General features: G+C 31.2%; 1 protein-coding gene across 3 annotated transcripts in view; it reads right to left on the reverse strand.

Annotated features, from left to right (window-relative positions):
- The window catches only part of LOC118197210 (motile sperm domain-containing protein 2-like), a 145,307-nt gene that overhangs the window by 42,769 nt on the left and 82,173 nt on the right, over positions 1-20,365 (reverse strand). For all 3 annotated transcript variants that reach the window (XM_085815523.1, XM_085815525.1, XM_085815526.1), the window contains exons 5-7: positions 14,386-14,446; positions 8,064-8,102; positions 1,022-1,146 (exon numbers count right to left, since the gene is read on the reverse strand). In XM_085815523.1, coding sequence (XP_085671649.1) covers positions 1,022-1,146; positions 8,064-8,102; positions 14,386-14,446 — 225 coding nt within the window. The remainder of the gene's footprint in view (positions 1-1,021; positions 1,147-8,063; positions 8,103-14,385; positions 14,447-20,365) is intronic.

Below are 20,365 nucleotides of genomic sequence, written 5' to 3' on the forward strand. Positions count from 1 at the left end.
CTCTCTATTTTTCTATGATAAAATTAAGGAAAAAAGGAGGAAATATGGTATGCCTATTTTCAGCATTATGCAGCTAAATGAATAAATTAAAGATACTGCAAAATAAAAAATTAAGCACATGTAGACACAAACACACCACTAAATAAAGTGAGAGAAAGGGGGGAAAAGATTGATTTAGATTGATACAGATTTAATACAAAACTCAGATTTCAAGGATTCAAGGTAACTGATATAAGTCCCTCTTACTCAAATAAATAAATAAATAAATAAATAAATAAATAAAATAAATGTTTCAGATTTTAAATTATGTCCAAAGGGGTCTTTTTTTTTTAACGTTTTGTGCATTACCTTTATTTATTAAATATCATGTTCTTCACACTTATACTATAAAATTCAACAGCAATATCCCAAATTAATTTTAAAATGAGTATATCCTTACAATTTTCGATACAGAGTCTCGCACACTGGAGATCAAAATGCTTTTTTTTTCGTACAGTGTTGCCATTGCTAACTTTGAAATTTAGTTTTTTAATCCAAAATTCGTTGAAGTGTTACAAACTCTGAAATCGATAATAAAACAAATATTAAATTCAAATTAGGGCTATGGAAGATTAAGTTATTCAAACTTTGATGGCTGTAGGTGCCGTTGTTAATACAATGCAAGAAACATACATACATTTATGCATATTCTTCATTATTTAATTTCTTTAAATATAAGACAGGGCGATAATATATGGTGGCAATGATTTAAAAAGTGATACAGCCTTTTAAAGTTTTATGCCAAAATGAAATTAATAGTCCTTCAGGGCAAATCATCCCTCTGGACAAAAAAAAAAAAAAAAAAAAAAAAAAAAAGGTGGGGGACCAATATCAGTTGCTCTTGAAATCAAGTTTTACATGCAATCTACAAAACTCTGCTCCCCCCTTCCTCTGTCTTCCTCTTTGATGTGCATTTGTAAATTAATATGTGGGACAAATTGTGAAAATGGAAAATCATCTCTGATATAAAAAGAATACTCACTGTACCACCCATTTCTAAAGGAAGATTATCTTCTGAAACATAATCTTGGATACTTGTTTTATTTACAAACTTTATTTTCTCTACAAAATCCTCTGGAAGCCATTGTTTTATTATTTTCCATGCCGCTGAAATACAAAACATTGATATTATTAAATAAGTATGGAGAAATATGCTGCATGAGGATTATCAGACTGAATACTAAACATTAAATATCCATAAAAATAGCCTTAAAAATTACAGAAGTAATTGAATAAGAAAATGTCACAATAAAGAACTTTCAATCCCTTTTCAATGTAACTGGACAGTCGTTCTCAAAGTTACTCAGCTGCACATTAAACGATACCAATAAATAAACCAAACAAACGTTTTTTCAGATAATTATTTCACTTCATTCTTATAACATTATACAAAATTTTTATTTGCATAAGACTTTAAATTTAATTTGATGTTTCTCATTTTCCAGTCTTAAAAATAGCTGCACTTTAGTAATTTATACTTCTCATGGGATTTATTCCTAATTAATGGTTTAAACAGCACTGCTGACTCATTATGAACTCCTCTACCTAATAGCATTCAAATCATAATTCAAAATAACTAATAATAGAATACAGTACAAAAAGTCCATAATCCGGACGTCCATTATCCAGAATGATCTACAATCCGAACTTCAAAGCCACAAACTTTTTTTTTTGTATGCTTTACGCATGCACGTTTAATGTATAACGGATGGTATAAGCTATACTAAAATTATCTTAACTGATTCTAAGGCATTTCAGTTAATGTTGCAGATTGCGCTGTTCCTTAGTCTTCTAATTGGATGAATCTTATTATTTTTTGCAGACTGTTAGAGCAATTTTATAAAAATTAATCTTGAACTTTCGATTATGTCAAGAGTTTCCAATTCTGGAGCTGCCAAAGGATCTACAAAGCGAAAGCATGTCCCCAATCATCAATAAATTAACAGACGGCAAAATCTGTAGTATGGTTCTAGAGCCAGAAAATACCGCTTCTGTTAGTGAAGATAAGTGACAGAGAGATTATTGAAAATGGAAAAATTAATTGACAAGTTAGTCGGTATTCTCGACACAGCAATTACAGGACTTGAACAGTGGAACTTAGTAACTGAACAAGAAATTATGGCTGTTTATAGAATTAAAGAGAAAGTATTAGCACAAAAAACGAAGCAACTTAAACAACTTGCATTGAAAGAAATGTTTAATAAAGTAAATAAATATTAAGCTTTTGTAAATTTTGATACCCTTTAGATCATAATTGCTCTTTATTTCATAAATTATGGTTTCATATTTTTAATTGTATAATTATTGCATGTCATCTTACCAGATTTAAATTGATGATCTATAATCTGGAAAAAACCCTAATCGGGAATCGCCGAAGTCCCGATGAGTCTGGATTACGGACTTTGTACTGTATTATAAATATCGTTCTATGAGAGCAAATCAAACACTTTCTGTTTAAATTCTCTTCTGAATTAAAATTTTTCCTAACTTTTGTTTTAATGATATTGTGAAATTTATGCACAAGTTAAAGTTTATAGCAACCCCAATGAAATGTATGTGGTTTGCTAAGATGCTATGCTTGAAATACAGAACTAACTGAGATGTTTCCAACTATCTTTTAACCGCTTGCTTGATTATCCTGAGTATATATTGCAGTTAATTATTATCCCGAGAAAACTTGGACGAAGCAGAATTTGTTAGTATGATTTCTTTTATCACGGTTTTATTCGGTCTGGAGGAAATGAAAGAAAATATTCAGCTTTGATTGGCAATTTGCCAAATTTTGTTGGTTGTGTGATAATTTTGGAGGAACTGGTCACCTGTTTCCCAATTGTATTGTATACGTTGGCTTGTGGATTAGTAATGTATAAAGAAGGATGCATGGATTGAAAAAAATAAAATGATGGTGATGATGCAAGATAGCGAAAGCGATGATTTTTCAGATAATAATTATGAAGAGGTGGAAAAAAAAAAATAAAATCCGAGACAGTGTACTCTGTGCTCCCGTGAAAGAGATTCCAGCGATAAGCCAGTAAGAAAAGAGACCAGATACCAGTGTAGAATGTCGGGCATCACTCTGTGTTGTCCCTTGCTTCAAAAACTATCATACAAAGATTAATATTTAACTTTTTTCCGTTTGCCCGAGATAACTAGGGATAGTAAACTAATATTAACAGGGTTGCCACTCAAACAGGAGAATGAAATTCCCTGACTTTTCCAGGTTTTCCAGGTGCGTTTCAAGTTCCAGGTGCGTCTCACGTTTTATCGACGTGGTGTTCACGTCGCTCGCAGTTTGAGACAAAAGGCACGTCTTTTTAGCGCAAGTGGTTAAAAAAATTTTAAAGGATATTCATTTAATGAACTCTTGATAACGTGACCTCCGAACTTCGACACCGGTTTCCAGCTTTGGCGGCAGATATATCACGCATGCACAGCTGTTTCCCTCTATGATGGAACGGAACCACGTCTGTTGCAGAGAGGTTTCCTTCTTTACAATACATATTCTTTGATTCTAACCTCCATGGTACCTTTCTAAAAGGCAATCAAATTGGAGATGCGAAAATTGGCTCTATGCCAGCAGACAGACACTCACGTGATAGGCAATTCGCCAAAAAAGTTATCTCTTCCGACGTCGGCGCAAAAATCGCTTTTTTTGGCGGAATCATTGTATGAACTTCCCTGATTTTTCCAGATTTTGACAAAAATACTTAAATTCCCTGACTTTTCCCTGAATTTTTTGGTCAATTTTCGAATTCCCTGACTTTTCCCGGTTCTCCCGGTTTTCCAGGTAGCGTGGCAACCCTGTATTAAAAATAAATGCTTTTACACCTTCAAAAAATTAAAAATTCAACTTAAAACCTACATATTTTGATTTGTTTCGTTTTGTTGTATTTAATAATAAAATTAAAAAAAAAAAAAAAAAGTGATGATTTTTTGCAATTTGTTTCAAAAAAATTTGTAAGGGAAGCGGTTAACTAAAAAGGTCTCAAATGCTAAAACTTTCATATATTCCTTAATATTTTGTATATTAAGTATTTTTATGATACATACTCTAACTTTTTTCTAATATAATATGCTCTTCTAATTATTACTTATTTTACAAGTCAGTATTCATATTCATGAACTCCACGAACTAATTTTTTTAATAGAAATTGATTTGTTAATCTATCTTTCTAATTTTTTTGCAATAGAGACAAATGTAAAAGTTCACTTCTTGTTTAGTAAAGAAATTTCAATTAAATGCATAGAATAATATTTGTTCTCTTTTAAATGTTGCACTGGACAGAAATATTCAAAAACATTGCATTTCAGATAACAGAATGATATATATTAGAATCATTCCTCACACTCGGTAGTTGAGTGGCTTTCTTGTAAGATAGTTGGTTTAATACAGAAAATTTTATGTTATTTGAAACAATTTCTTAAATCAATTGATATATTAGCATTCTGAATACAGCAGTATTTATGTAGGCATTTTATGTTAAGGACGGCAAATAAAATTCTACATTTTTGTCACATTTTACCTTTCCCCAAAGTAAAACAGCAGCTGATATACATAAAAAGATTTGTATTGTGTATAGGATGATACGCTAATGAATATACCACAGAATTAAATATAGCAGAACAAACCACAAAAGAAATATAGCAGAACTGGCTTGCAACATATCATTTTAGTAATATTTTCACTTCAAAATGTAAGACATTCAGGTAGACCAACTGAAAGTGATGACTATAACTAAAAGCGCTGATTAGAGTAGGTCATTACATAAGTGTAAATGAGCTTGCTAAGTATTATATTCATCCAAAATAATTACTGATTAGAAAAGCGTAGTTACAAAAAAAAAAAAAAAAAAAAAAAAAAAAAGGGGGGGGGGGAGAGAGATTCTTAAATCCCACATAAAATTTGAGCAAGCATCATTTCATTCAACAAAATGTATCAGCAACATATGATTTATTTTTCACACATACGAGTAATTAAAATAATAATTTTTTTAATTACTGACACTTCTTGTGAAAAATAGATTGTTTACAGTAACTCTGATTACAAAAGATTACAGTCAAAACCTGGTGAGCAAATTCACACAACATCAAAAGCTATTATTCATTAAAAGAAGGTCATGTCACAATTTGGTGGAATTAGGAAATCGATTATTTTCAGTTCTTATCATGGAACAAAATGACCAATTCCAGTAAACACAAGAATTAAACTGAAAGATGATTAACAAGAGAAATACCTAAAATTGTTGAATCAAAAAGGCACTAGGTGTCATCATGACAATGCCAAACCACATACAGCTTTATTAAACATCAGACAACAGTACAGTCTGATAGAGATATGTTACCATATGCACCATAGAGATTTGACATTTCACTAAAGAACCATTCGTTTTATGTTCTGTAAAACTCATCCTTAGGTAAAACCTTTATTTCAGATAAGTGTCAAATCCCACTTTGAAAAAAAATTTTTTTTGCCAAAAAGTACCAGAATATTTGAATGGGAAATCATGAAATTGCCTGAAAGAGAGCAAATAGACAAAATGTGAGACCTCTAATATGAGAAGAGCTTTAAAAAAATACATAAATCCAGTAATTAGAAGGGGATATGATCACCTCTGACTGATATAGGAACTACATCTGCCCATGCTGAGAACAAGGTTGTCAAGGAGCTGCTGAGGCATAGCTCTCCATTCCTCTTATAGCATATATTTCAGCAACAAAAGCATTGCTGCTAGCTAGTCACATGGTGCCAAGTGCCTTCTGAGAGGGTTCCACATGTGTTCTACGAGATTTAGGTGCAAGAACCTTGCAGGCCCATTCATACGTTGAATACCTTCATTTTCTAAAACTTCTGTGACAGCTACTGTGCAATGAAATGTAGTGTAGTTGCCCATGAAGAAGTCCAGAGCATCTCTAAACAGGTGCATACAAGGCAAGAGAACCTTGATACAATAGTGGACACCACTGACTCAGCCTCCTTGGAAGATGTGGCAGTCAGCATGGCTACCAAGCATGATACTACCCAAAACAAGAACTCCGGCACCTCCAAAATGATCCCTTTTGGTGATGTTGAAGGGGTGATTGCATGTTCTTTTCTCTCTCCAGATGCATAAATATCTAGAATAACTTTTCAGGCTAAATCGAATCTCATCTGTTAAAAGCACTCAACTCCACTCCTGTTGTGTCCAGTTCTTGTGTTCCTGACACTACAGAAACCAGCATCTGCATTGAGTGGACACAAATGGCACACACCATATTGGTCACTGTGCATATGGAGCATGTTTATACAGCATCCTGGTCATGGTAAAGCGGGATATTGTATGTTCAGTAAGTACAGGGGTTGGACAAAAATATGGAAACACCTTTAAAAAAACATGTTTCTTTGCTTAATATGGTGTAGGAAACCCATTGGCATCCAAAACAGCTTGCAGTCTTCTCAGAATGGATAAATGTTTGCCAAGGGAATATTATACCATTCTTCCTGCAAAACGGTGGCAAGTTCAGATAACGATGTTGGTGGTGGATAACGAGAACGCACTTTCCGTTCCAATGTAGACCACAAAGGTTCGATAATATTCAGGTCTGGTGACTGTGGTGGCCAGGGGAGATGGGACAACTCATTCTCGTGCTCAGAAAACCAGTCCTGGACAATGTGAGCTGTGTGAACAGGGGACAATGTGAGCTGTGTGAAGATACCATCACCATCGGGGAACAAAGTTTGTACCATGGGATGAACTTGATCGGCCAAAATGTTCACATAAGTCTTGGCAGTCATGTGCCCTGACACAGTTATCATGGGGCTAGCAGAGAACCACGATATGGCTGCCCAAACCATAACAGAACCCCCGCCATGTTTCACTCTTGGCAACAAGCAGTCTGTATTATAGGCTTGAGATGGCGTCCTCCAGACGTAAACTCGGCCAGAAGTGGGAAACAATGTGAAAGAAGACTCATCAGACCATATTACTCGCTTCCACTGCTCTATAGTCCAAGCCTTTATGACTTAAACACCACCTTTTTCTGTTACGGGCATTAGCATCACTGATGAGTGGCTTCTCAATTGCAGCATGGCCAGCAATTCCCTGTTTATGAAGCTCCCTTCTAATTGTTTTAGTACTCGTAGGGTTCGGTAACACAACATTCATTTCAGCAGTAACTTTTGCAGCTGTGGTCTTCTTATTTTTCGTCACAATTGCCCTTAATGATCGTCTGTCACAATCACTCAGGACACACTTTCGTCCGCGCTGTGATTTAGCAGATGATGTTTTTCCGCTTTTCAAATATGCAGAATAAATCTTTGATACAGTACCTCTTGAAACACTAAACACCTCGGCTACCTTGCTTACAGAAGCACCTACCATACGTGCTCTAACAATTTGCCCACGTTCGAAGTCTGTTAACTCTGACATAATGCAATGACAACCTCACATAACAGTACTCCGACAAACAACTGAACTGTTTAGCACATTTACGAAGTTGTATAGGTGGCGTCAGTAGTCAAAAACGCCAGCGCCACCTACATATTTCATTAAAATCAATTTTTCTTTTAAAACATGCATTTAACAAGGTGTTTCCATATCTTTGTCCATCTACTGTATGTTAGACATGCTTTGCATATCTTCCGCAGTCTGTCACCTGTCTTCTTGCTAGTAGGACAATATACTGGTTGTCCTCTGCTATTATTTGTAGATGACTACTGCTGAACACTAAAACAAGTGTTCCTGCTGTTTGAAATGCTCTCCAAGCTCATGAAATGATGATCTGAACAATACTATACTGAACTGAACAATACCAATGATGGGACTCAGTTTAGTCATCCATATGATGTCGCCTGGATTGCCAATTGGCCATATTGCACAAGAGCAGGAACTCGAATTAGTTGAAATAGTGGCAAACAAGACTTGCTACATACAGTAGCACCATACAATTTTGCAAATAAGTAGCAAGTTTGCACAGAAATTCAGTTTTTAGCATATTAAAATAAAAGCAATTAAAAATTATTTATGAATAAAAATTTAAATACTTACGACTTAATATCCATGGTAGTTCATATATAAGTATATGGGCTGAAACAAACATTAAACACTTATGTAGCAAATTATTAATCCATTTTTAATGTTTATTATCATCATACTTTTGGCATGAAATTAGCAGTACAACAAGCTTATTCAATCAAAAGCACAACAAGCTTATTCACAGCGCAACAGAACCATAGTGGCAAACAAGACTTAAAACACACAATGAAAAAAATCATGGCTGTGCACTGAATCAGTACTATGAAATAATACTTAAAATATCTTTCATAATTCTAAACAGCAATTATTAATATCTTAAAGGTGAAAATATAAAATATATCAAAAATGAAACTAACTAAAAGCATAAGAACATTTCCAGTGAACACTGATGTAATAACAATTTGCAGTGAATTAACACATATATATAACATAATAAAATCAAATGTTTCATTTATCTCTGATAAACTTCCAAGTTGTCTTATCTCTTATTAATAAAATCCACTCTTTAGACCTTACTTTCTAAATACCCAACTTTAGATTTCATATCTCGGCAAAACCAACAGCATTAAAATTTCATATTAAAGAACATGAATTTTATGACAGGAAAGCAAAAATAAATAAATCTGTTATAAGCAATAATTATTGGTTCTTTAATCACTTGATTATAATTTTGCTAAATTTGCCTAAAATATTTTATTAGTTGGCGAATTAGATTTCCTTGAAATATTCACCAAAATATGTCAGCTATAATTACTTATTTCAATTTGAGCCGGTTTCCCTTAAAAATCCAACAAGTCCCTTATATTTTGCACACATATTCTTTGCGGATGACAAAGCGATTTTTTCAAAATCAATTTAGATTTTATAAATTTAACGTTTAAACAATTTTTAAATATATCTTTGTTTAATAAACAAACTAAAAAATCTTGAAAATTTATTGTTTGTTTAAATTTTAAGATAAATATAAAAAGAATTTTTTAATGAAATTTATACAAAATTTTTAATGCAATTTCAGATTTTTGGTAAATTTTTGAAAACTGCTAGGTTTTCTTCAACTATATGACATCTATTCTAAAATTTCAATACCTAAGAATGCATCTCTACATATAATAAAACAAACAGTCTGTCTGTGTGTGTGTGTCTTTTGTTTGAGCTGTGCGTACGCTAATAGACCGACGGCTACGAAATTTGCGACATAGGTGCATCTACACAAGAGCCAGTGCACCTTGAAGCGATTCTTTCGAAATTCGAATTAGAAATTTTTTTATTTTATGTTTTGTGATGAAATCGCGTCATTTTGAAACATAATGGGCTATAGGAAAGCGAGATTTTACTCTACGCACTCCATTTTCATATCGTCATGAAATGTAGGCACTTAGCTATTTTACGAAATTAAAATAAATTCCGTGTTTCAATAAATTGATTATATACGAATTTATTTAACACAGCTTAACACCTTTTCAACGAGATTTTTTCTAAAATTTAAGTTTATGTTTTCTAAAATTTAAGTTAAGATTTAAGTTTATGTTTAAAAATGTACAGTTTATTTTTCTTTGATTTTTGGACACATTAAACTTTTATCCTTGCGACTGCTTTTGCAAAAAGAATTTTGAAAAAAATGATAATATTTTGTATTTTTAAAAAATTTTTTAAATGAAGCTTCCGAGTACACTTCTCACATCTTTAAAAATGTGATTTTGGCAACAATTTTCCTTTCTTATTGTTGTTGATAGATTTTTGATGAAATCGCATCATTTTGAATAGCTTCATTCTTTTAGAAATATGGTTTTGGCAACAATTTTTCATTGGATTTCTTATTTCACTGCTTTTAAAAGATTGGCATATATTTCATTGTCACTTTTTTATATATATAATAATATTTTATTGATGTTTTTGATAAAGTTGTTCTGCAGAGCAAAATTGTGCGCGGAATTTTTTGTTTTTTGAGTTTCTTTCATGTTATTTTTTGCTTAAGATATTGAAATGTTTTGCATTTTTTTCTTCAATGGAAAGTTGGTTAATTTTGTTTATTAGGAGAATTAATATTTATATTAAGGGATACAGTTTTTTTCATTGTAAATTTTAGTGCTACTTTGGTAGATGGTTGCACGGATTTTGGCGATTTTTTTTTGACAAGTAATACGGCTTATGGTAAACCCATTGCTGGATAAGTTATTTATGGTAACCGATACTTTGTTGTCATTTTATTTTAAAAATAATGCGTTTTATTATGCATAAATTCAGTGTTTTAAATATTACTTATGGCTTCTAAATATTAAAAATCAATTTAATTATGCATTTTTATTTGAAATAAAATTTTATATAATTTTATGTTGTCGATGATGTAATCAATGACGTCACCTTACAAAGTAATTGGTTTTATTAATATCTATAAATTTAATCTAATGTTTTAAACACTATTTATGGCTGTTAAATATTAAAATACAATTTAATTTTGCATTTGTTTTAAAAATGATTTTATTATGAATGATTATTTAAATAATTTTAATTCTATGCGTGATGAAATCAACTCCTTGATTGGTAACTGTATATTTGTGCATTACCACGCCATTTTAAAATTTTATTATTCATCTCTTTGATTTTTAATTTCGAATTATTAATCTCAAATTCCTCAGATTTCAAATGGAATGGATACGTCCGTTTCGAGGATGAATGTTGTTATTGGTAATTACCAAGAATTATTGGTGTCAGAATAAGAAATTTGCCCTTTGAGACCTTATTTTGGCCAACTTGGCTTTCCTAATCAAAGATTTATTTATAAATTGTTAATAGCATCAGAGGAAATTTATTTTAAATTTTTCGAGAAAACCTCGCTAATTGCTTCTTCAATGAAGTCCGAGAGACGTGGATCACAGATAAAGATCGTTAAAAGATTCCTTTCCCCCCTTTTTGTGGTACTTATCAATATAAGACACGTAAAATACTTTAAAAAATGTAATGTACATAATTTTCTTTTACTTTATAATTGTATACTTCAACTTTTATTAAAAAATTAATACAATGTTTTCAAAAATTCCTGAGATATTTATTGCCATGTATGTTTTAATGTTAAATAATTAAATCCTATAAAACTTACTTTAAAGTATTTAAGTAATATTTTAATTCTTTTAAATGTTGGTATGATGTTTTTAATTTGATATTCAATTTAAGTAATATTTTAATCCAATTAAATGTTGGCACAATGTTTTTATAGCAGTGTTTTTATTCTATTATATGAAAGTAATAATTTAACCTTACTTTAGCATTTTATACTCTTAGTAAATGTATTTATTTACATTTGCCAGCCATCTTAAAAAACAACGTTTTCAACAAAAAATTACTCCATTATTTTGAACGATATTAATTTTTTTAAAGTTTTGACTACTTTACTATATGCGTAAAATACGTAAAAAAAGCATTTTTCAGGACGGCTGATGACTGTAAAAACTGCGCCAATGTAAATCACCAAAAGTCTGTGCAACCGTCTACCAAAATAGCACCTAATTTTTTTTCTCTTGAAAATATAAGATAAAATATCATTAATTATACTTTGCTTTTAAGATTTTTTTTTTTTTTTTTTTGTTCTTTTATGTTATTTATTGCTCATTTCACTGTTTATAAGATATTGAAAAGTTTTGAGAGATTTTTTTATGAAAAAAGTTCTTAACCTCCTTTATACCATTTGAGTTCTTAAGATTTTCGAAAGGGAAGTTGGTTAATTTATTGCTTAGGATAATTAATATTTGTATTATTGAGGGATATTGCTTATTTCTTTGTAATTTTGTTATACGTAAAACTTTTTTTATGAAGTTGTTCTGCAGAGTAAAATTCTATGCAGTTTTTAAATTTAATGTTTGGTGTTCCCTTCAGCCATTTTTCCGGTACATTTAAAAGCCAGATGAAGGCTGGCAGCGAAGCTGCTAGTCCGATATAAAGTTTTGAAATTCTACATTATAAAACAAACTCTTCACCTTCTTTTAAAAGAAAAATGATTAACAAATATAAAATGCAAAAATTTTAAATTTAAAATAATGTGCTGCAGCATAAAATCGAAGGTAAAGTAACTGTTTCCTCCAGCATCATTTGTAAACACAGTTTTGCAAAGAATTAAACTTAATACGGAAGTTCTATTTCAAAAGTTACATATACTTTTCTGAGCCTTTCATTTTCAAAGTTGATTTCCTTAATTTTAACGCAATATGTAATACATTTTATATTAACTTTAAAATTCTAACATTTAAAAATGTATTTATTACAGTCAAAAGTCGTTAATCCGGACTCGGCGATTCCGGATTATCGATTTTTCCGGATTATAGATCATCAGTTTAAATCTGGTAAGATGGCATGCAGAAATTATAAAATTAAAAATATGAAAGCGTAATTTATGAAATAAAGAACAATTATGATCTAAAGGGTACCAAAATTTACAAAAAAAAAAGCTTAATATTTATTTGTTTACATTATTAAACATTTCTTTCAATGCAAGTTGTTTAAGTTGCTTTGTTTTATGTGATAATACTTTCTCTTTAATTCTATAAACAGACATAATTTCTTGTTCAGTTACAAAGTTCCGCTGTTGAAGTCCTATAATTGCTGTGTCGAGAATACCGACTAATTTGTCAATCGAAATTTTTTCATTTTCAATAACCTCTGTGTCACTTTCTTCACTATCGGAAGTGAATTATAGTGATGAGGAATTTGATTTAAATCATATCAAAGATGGAGTACATCGAGATGAAATACTACATTTAGTAAGGAATTATAAGCCAAATAAAATAAAAACATCTGCCCTGAAGATAAGGATAGTGCTGACAGATCAACTTCCAATTCATTGCGCGCCGCGGCGTACCTACCCCACAGCAGAGCAGCGAGAAATTGATAAACAGATTTCGGAATGGTTAGATAAACAAAGGATTATGCCTTTATCCATTTTTTGCAGCAATTCCGCTTTTTGTTTAATGGAGTTCAAAAGATATTTTTGCTTTGTAGATCCTTTACATATTAGTAAATATATATCGGAAATTCTATTTGACATAATCGAAAGTTCAAGCTTACTTTTATAAAATTGTTCTAACAGTCTACAAAAAATAATAAGCCAGATCCAATTCGAAGATTAAGGAACAACGCAATCTGCAACATTAACTGAATTAGATAATTTTAGCTTAGCTTATACCGTCCGTTATACATTAAACGTGCATGCGTAAACGTATTATGCGCATGCGCAGAAAGTTTGTAGCTTTGAGGTCCGGATTATGGGTGTTTGAATTAACGACATTTGACTGTATAAGGTTTTCTAAGATTATAAAACAAACTTTTTACCCTCTTTCAAAACAACACTAATAAAAAAAAATACTGCAACTTTCTTGAATATTTTTTTAATTACTTGCCTTTTTTTATATAACTCATTCATGGTATTTGATGTTACGATCAAAACTTTGCCACTGACTTTTAAACTACTTCCCGAGGAGCTCAAATTTTGCTCACACACCCATTGTGGATAACAATACTATGTGGTAAAATGATTCTTTTGACATTAGATGTTTCAAACTTATTTAGATATCTTAATGGTGAAAAGGCTTTTCACGCATATCTTTGTTTATTGAAGAAACTAGAACTCCCAGAATTATATTGTTTGCACCATGGTTCTCTTTACAAAATTCATGTACGATTTTATATCATGAATAATAAAAGCATGGGTACTTAAAGAACAAAAACAGATAATCAAATTGCAATGTCAAAAATACAAACCATTACCTCTACGAATTAATTAAAGCATCTCATACTTTTATTATTCATAATATAAAATCAAAGATAAATTTTGTAAAAAGAATTATTTTTTATTTGGCCCATTTATATGAAGCATTTTTGGCCTGCAGCACAAACTACTTTTTTACTTGAATACTGAAGATCTATGCTTTTCTCTATTAAAATATTTGATTTGCTTAAAATGAACATTAATCAAAGGTTGAATTTTGCTACTTTTAAAATGCAATCCACACAAAATATTTTACCATTACTACATTTGCATATCTTGATGGTTGTATGAAAATATTCACTTTTTTTTTTTTTTTAAATTTAGAGCTTAAAATTTGAGTCATGATTTGAGCAAACAAAACAGATTATTCTGTAGTTAAGTATACGCTGCTGTAAAGGATGAACACTGCAGTTTTCAATTATATTTGAAGATATCTATCTACATGAGTAAGCGACACATGCTCAAATACACTTACAAATAGGAAATAACTGTTCATTACTTTTTATTTATGGAAATGAATATTTAGGCGATTTACAATTATGCAACACATTCATAAGATAAATATCCACTTGCACTTACCTAAGCTGTGAGGATAATATGACCTGAATAATGTGATTAAAAACTTGATAAGATCTAAATCCTAGACAAACAAGATAAAATAATAAGAGTTAGTACAAATATAACACAGAAAATTGAATAAATAATAATAAAAAAAAAAACTTCATACAGGGTTCGTTCACTTTTCTGCACATGGAAATTAAGGACTTTTAAGGACCATTAAAGAAAAAAATTAAGGACCTATGAGATAATGCGAACTGAATAAATTCAACTAAAATTACTATCTATGCCTGAACTTCACATTTATAATACCATCCTAAAAATAAAATAGAAATAGTTTGAGAATAAAATAAACTTTATGAAATTTATCAAGTAGCATTAAATATTTTACACTCATAACAGTTGGAAATATTTAAAAGATAAGTGACATTTTATTTACGTTCAGTGGCATAGCTAGGGTGGGGCAAGGGGGGACATCTGTTCCCGGGCGCAGCATTCAAAGGATGCCAAATTGATGCTACAGAATTTTTTAATGAAATGTTTTCCATTCTTGGCACACAGAAAGGGATGCAAATTCTTCAGTTATCCTCAGGCGTAGGAAATTTAGCTTTATGTTGATTTTTTTTAAATGTCTCATTTTGTCACATACTTGCTCAGTCTAGAGGTTTAGTAAATAGCAGGTAGATTTTATGTCAAGTAGCTTAGGCTGAAATGAGAAGTAAGATCATAATCAGCATGATTCATAACAAAAGACTGGATGTTGTCACCACTGCTTTTTGCCTGCAGAGAGACCTGCTGATTGGAACAAACTTGAAAGGCCTGACGTAGGCATGGTTGGCAAGTTTTGAAAGTTAGTTGGGCTCTGTCTGACGCGGTTAGTGTTACAGTTTTGTGTAGAGTTCCAGGGGTTGTAACTCAGTTAATACATTAAGGTTCCAATAAGCCATTAAAGCACCAGAGGTGATAAGTTGTTTTGTATTATTTTAAGTCTCACTAGCTGCAAAGAATAAGTTTTACATGAATTTTTACATTTTTGTGTTTCATCTTGTGGCCACAGTAAGGATTAATGAAATCCAATAACTCATTTTAATATGCAGAGATAATTTTTAAAAGTATGTTGTTAGTTATAAATAATTAAATTAGGTAGTTTGATAACCTTAGTCATTATGAATTTACATGACCACTATTAAATTTTATTTATTTTTTAACACTATTTGTTAAAAAAGCCCTATTAACATCACAATCTAATAAAATTGCACAGTTAAAAATGCATGTAATTTATGACATCGATTCTTAAATGATATTATGATAATTACACATTAAAAGCCACAAAACATTTATGTTTTGTAACAAGAACAACGGTTAACAAAATATTTATGCGTCTTTTTAATTTGAAGCTTTCTTAGATATTTTGTCTAATTTATATTGATTTACTTCTCTTTACCTCTTTCACATCGAGAGAAGGCCAAATCTGGTTTCTTGAAACATCGAGAACGCCCATGTACACGAGTTTTTCCTGAAATGGTTTTCCTCCACTCCTGTCTAGTAGGCTGCTACAGCGTTAACAATAACCTACTTAAGTGAATTGATTACTATCTCTTTATCTCTTGAAGGGGTTTTCCCTTAGGACAGGATTGCAAATGGGAGCATCAGTAGCTTTCTATATTTCTCCTCAATATTTTTAATGATTTGAGTACTTTATATTGCTTAAAATAACTGGTTTTAAGATGCGATAGTGTATATTTAGAGGAAACAATTATGTATATTTATGGAGTCAGTAAGATTTTTCATTGTATAAATTAAAGCGCAGTGATTCTTATGATAAACAAAAATACGTAAAGGCAGTGTGTGTACATTGATTTAATTTATTTTATTTAATAATGTTTTCCTTGATTCTTATATAAAAGAACTTACGAATAATTTTTATAAATAGAAAAGTCTGGTACCTTTTTATCTATTGCCACTGCAAGAACAAAGAAATATTTAGGGCAAATAGTTTAGTTGAGAAATGGTGGTTTGACAGAGCTTGAATATTACCAGTTACATTTTACAGCCATCCAGCATGAAAATTATTTCTAATATTTCTGCAGTTTTCTGCTAGTAAATACAAAAACACTTTCATTCAGCAAATTTATTTCAAAATAAGAGCTATAGAAACCCTCTCTCTTTTCTCTTATTATTGAAATCCCTTCATATAATTTGCATCCATTTACAGGATTAGCAATAAGCATTTATTAACATGCCTTTAATAAATTTATACAGATTTCAATCAATTGTTTATGAATTAATACAATCTCAGAAGGAAAGTAAACCTTTACTCTTATATTGAAAAATAATTATTAGCTGTATATATTTGATGGTTTTAAAACTCGTGTTTCAGAAGAAATATATACTTTATCCGGGACATTTTAAATGGTTTTAACATTATAATTTTAGTTATGCATTATCAGGAACACTTATGATTATTAAAAATAAAATAACCCTCATACTTTCTTGAAATTTCAAGTGTAGGATACAAAAAGATTAAAAGAGATTAAAGAAAGAACAGTTAAATAATTCATTAAACTTATTTTTCTTCATATGAAGGAATATTTAAATAATGCACAAAGGTAGAAAAATTCATTTCTTTTTACATTTTATATTATTTTCATATGAAATCATATAATTTCTCTTTAAGTTTAGAAAGCAAACAAAAGCTTTCCTTTTGCATTATTTGCTGGCCCTGAAAAGGGCCTTTTTTATATAGCAAGAGAAACTGGGATGTCTATTCATCAAAGCAGCCTTTACAAAGGCACATTTTGCAGATTTCACATTCCCATGTGCTTTGAATAGAATTGTTTGCTGATGTTTTATTTCTTTGCTTTCGACATTTAACGCACGTTCTTTTACGCCCTTCAATTTTTCTTCGTTTATGAAAATGACTAGTAGTGGGTTCAAATGACGCTGAAGTGCGCTTTCTATATGAATACACATTTGCTAATTCTTGTACGAGTTCCAGCTTGAAATCATACAAAGTTTTTGACCGTTTTTGTTGAGGATAATTTGTCGTATGCTGAATTATATAAGCATTATTGATGGTAATATCCAGAAGGAACCAAAATATATACAACCACCATTTGGATGATTTTCTGGCAACTGTATAATATTTATGTCTCTGATCCGCCAAATCTACTCCTTCCATGTGCGTATTATATACTGCGAATGAACGTGGGCAAAGAATTTCAATTTTGTCTGCTCCTTTTCTTCTGTTCACATGACACAGTTCATTTTTTGTATTAGTTGATAGCATAAAAATTTGCTTTTTATCTACCCAAGATGTGCACAACAAATTCGGAAATTTTTCATTTTGAAAAGTCTGACTTTCATTTGGGATTTTCAATTTTAATGTTTTAATTTCATGTGGCAAGTGCTTTCTGTTCGGCATAACAGTTCTGCAAGAATAAAATTTGTACTTCAATGAATCAACCATCAGCTGAACGCTGGTAAAAAATCGGTCAAAATAGAGTTCATGTCCCTTGCTTGTTAAGGGTTTTATCAAATGTGTAACAACATCGTATCCCAATCCTTTGCCTGACCTCACAATTTTATCTCGTTTTCCAGCATACAATTCAAAATTTACAGTGTAACCTAAATGAGATGTGCATAACATCCAAATTTTAAGCCCACACTTATCTGGTTTTAAAGGCATATACTGCACAATTCCTAAATGCCCTTTGAATTTTACCATAGCTTCATCAACCAAAAGATGTTTATACGGCTTAAAACAATCTGAAAACCGCGCTTTTATCTTAGAAATAACAGGCTCTAATTTTTGCAAAAACTGAAAGTTTTCATCATTTCCCTTTACCTCTTTCTCTCTGTTAGAGATATGAAAATAATGTTTAAGTTTTAAAAATCTATCTCTGCACATTAATTTCTTTATCACTTCGTTGCCGAGTATAGGATTCTGAGACCAATAATCATTTATTCTAGGCAAACGCATAATGCTCATTATGAAAAAAACAGTTATAAAAGCTCAAATCTCATTTACGGAGAGTATAGGCTTCCAGCTTTTATCTTCAATACCACTTTTTTTGCACAAAACTCTGCGTATTTATTTGTATTCTGTCTAATTACTTCGCAGTATTCATCAGGCAGAAGTAATTTTAAATAATCTAAAGCAGATGATCCAGTTGGCAAATCATGAGACGGTCCAGGTGACGAAGAGAAATGTTCCAATTTTATGTCCTCGTTATTTATGTCATTTCTCCAGTCTGATTCGAAGGTATCATATGAAGAGCCTAAATTTTTGTCGTGTTCTAAATTATAATTGCATTCAATTTCATCCTTTCCGTTATCTATCAACATATGTTTTGAATGTCCATCATCTTCATCAGATTCAGCGTTATCAGATTCGTCTGTTTCTTCAAATAATATTGCATTTATTTCTTCTTGCGTTAATATCTTACGTCTTCTGATCATTTTGAGATGAAACTACAAAATAAGAGCAAGACGTTTTCATAACGTGAGAAAGGAGTAAAACAAGCAATCTAGACTCGAGTCACCTACCCTGGGAGCGTTGAGGCTAATCAAAGAGGAGCCCACCTGCATTCAAATAAAAGAGCTACTTCAGTTGCTTCAAAAGAAATGATTGACATGTCATTTAACAGTTCGCGAAACCAATGAAGCATATACTCCGGGATGGGGGAAAGCATCAAGTAGAAGACGAACGAGGCGGTCGGGCGACCTGCCGATGCCTGAATGGCCGGGTGTCTTAGGCGTTTTCGATGCGAAAGAGTTAAGCATCTTTTCTAACAATCAGAAATTTGTCTCAATATACAAACCTAGTGTTCTCACTAGTTTTTGGGTGCTTTATCTCCTAACAGGGTTCATAACCACATTTTAGTTAAAAAAATAAGCACCTGTTTAATTACATTATACACACCTGCTTAACCTTAAAAATTAGACTTGTAATTTAAAATATGAGAAATGCAGTATTTATTAGGAGAGAATAAGCATTACCTCAACTATGGAAAATAATTACTTTTTTTTTTTAAATTTTAAATAACAGTTCAATTTACAGAACCAGTTTACAATGAGAGGGAAAAAAAAAAAAAAAAAAACTATGCAGAACTAAACTATATTACAAGATTTAATGAAGAAATTTCAGTTCAAAATAGAGAAAATAAATAATAATAAGGCATATTTATTGTATTTGCTTGGAACCTAATAATAAATACAATTTACTTTTCCACTCATATTGATATTTAAATAATTTAAATATAAATTCTGAACATTTTCTAAATTTTCATTATATATCAGTTTTTCCTTAACAGATATTGCAAGCAAAGTAATTTACGTAAAGAAGAGGAACATTTCTGAAATCAGAAGACAGAAATTTGCTTCACGCGGTCATCCTTTAACAGTAAAAGCTTAACTAACCCGCATACTTGGAAATTGGCGAATATTCAGACAGTCGAGCGTAACTTGCAAAAGAGGAGCGGAAAGGGGAGTTGACTGTAGCCACTCTTTAGAATTTTTCCGCTCAATAAATGCTTTTGACATTTCAATATGTGCATCATATAAAAATAAACCAATGAAACTGAAAAATATTCTGCTTAGCAAGCACAGTAAAACTCTTTTAAGTGTTCATAAACAAATCTTGGACAGAACAAAAAAATTAATTATCTCTGCAAAATATCGCAAACATTATTGCACAATACGTGCGTCATAATTCCTCCCTATTTGATATTACGCAATTGGAATCAACAGCTGCTGGTATTGGGAGAATAAGGAACTAAATAACTGGGGTGTTTTTCATTCTGATTTTCAACAGACGGCGTTAAATTTCCGGAATAGAATCATTCTTCGCTTGAGTTGGTAGACCGCAGAACTTTTAGTCCTATTCAATCCAGACTGGATTCAGCAGTTACTGCAACTATGTTATTATAAACATTCATACATATGTTCATAATTTAAGCTTAACGATCATAATAAACATGAATATGAACTGACCACGCGG

Source organism: Stegodyphus dumicola, chromosome 4 (genome assembly GCF_044657685.1).
Source record: "Stegodyphus dumicola isolate Sdum_Otavi_A_Nest chromosome 4, ASM4465768v1".
Taxonomy (NCBI): Eukaryota; Metazoa; Arthropoda; class Arachnida; order Araneae; family Eresidae; genus Stegodyphus; species Stegodyphus dumicola.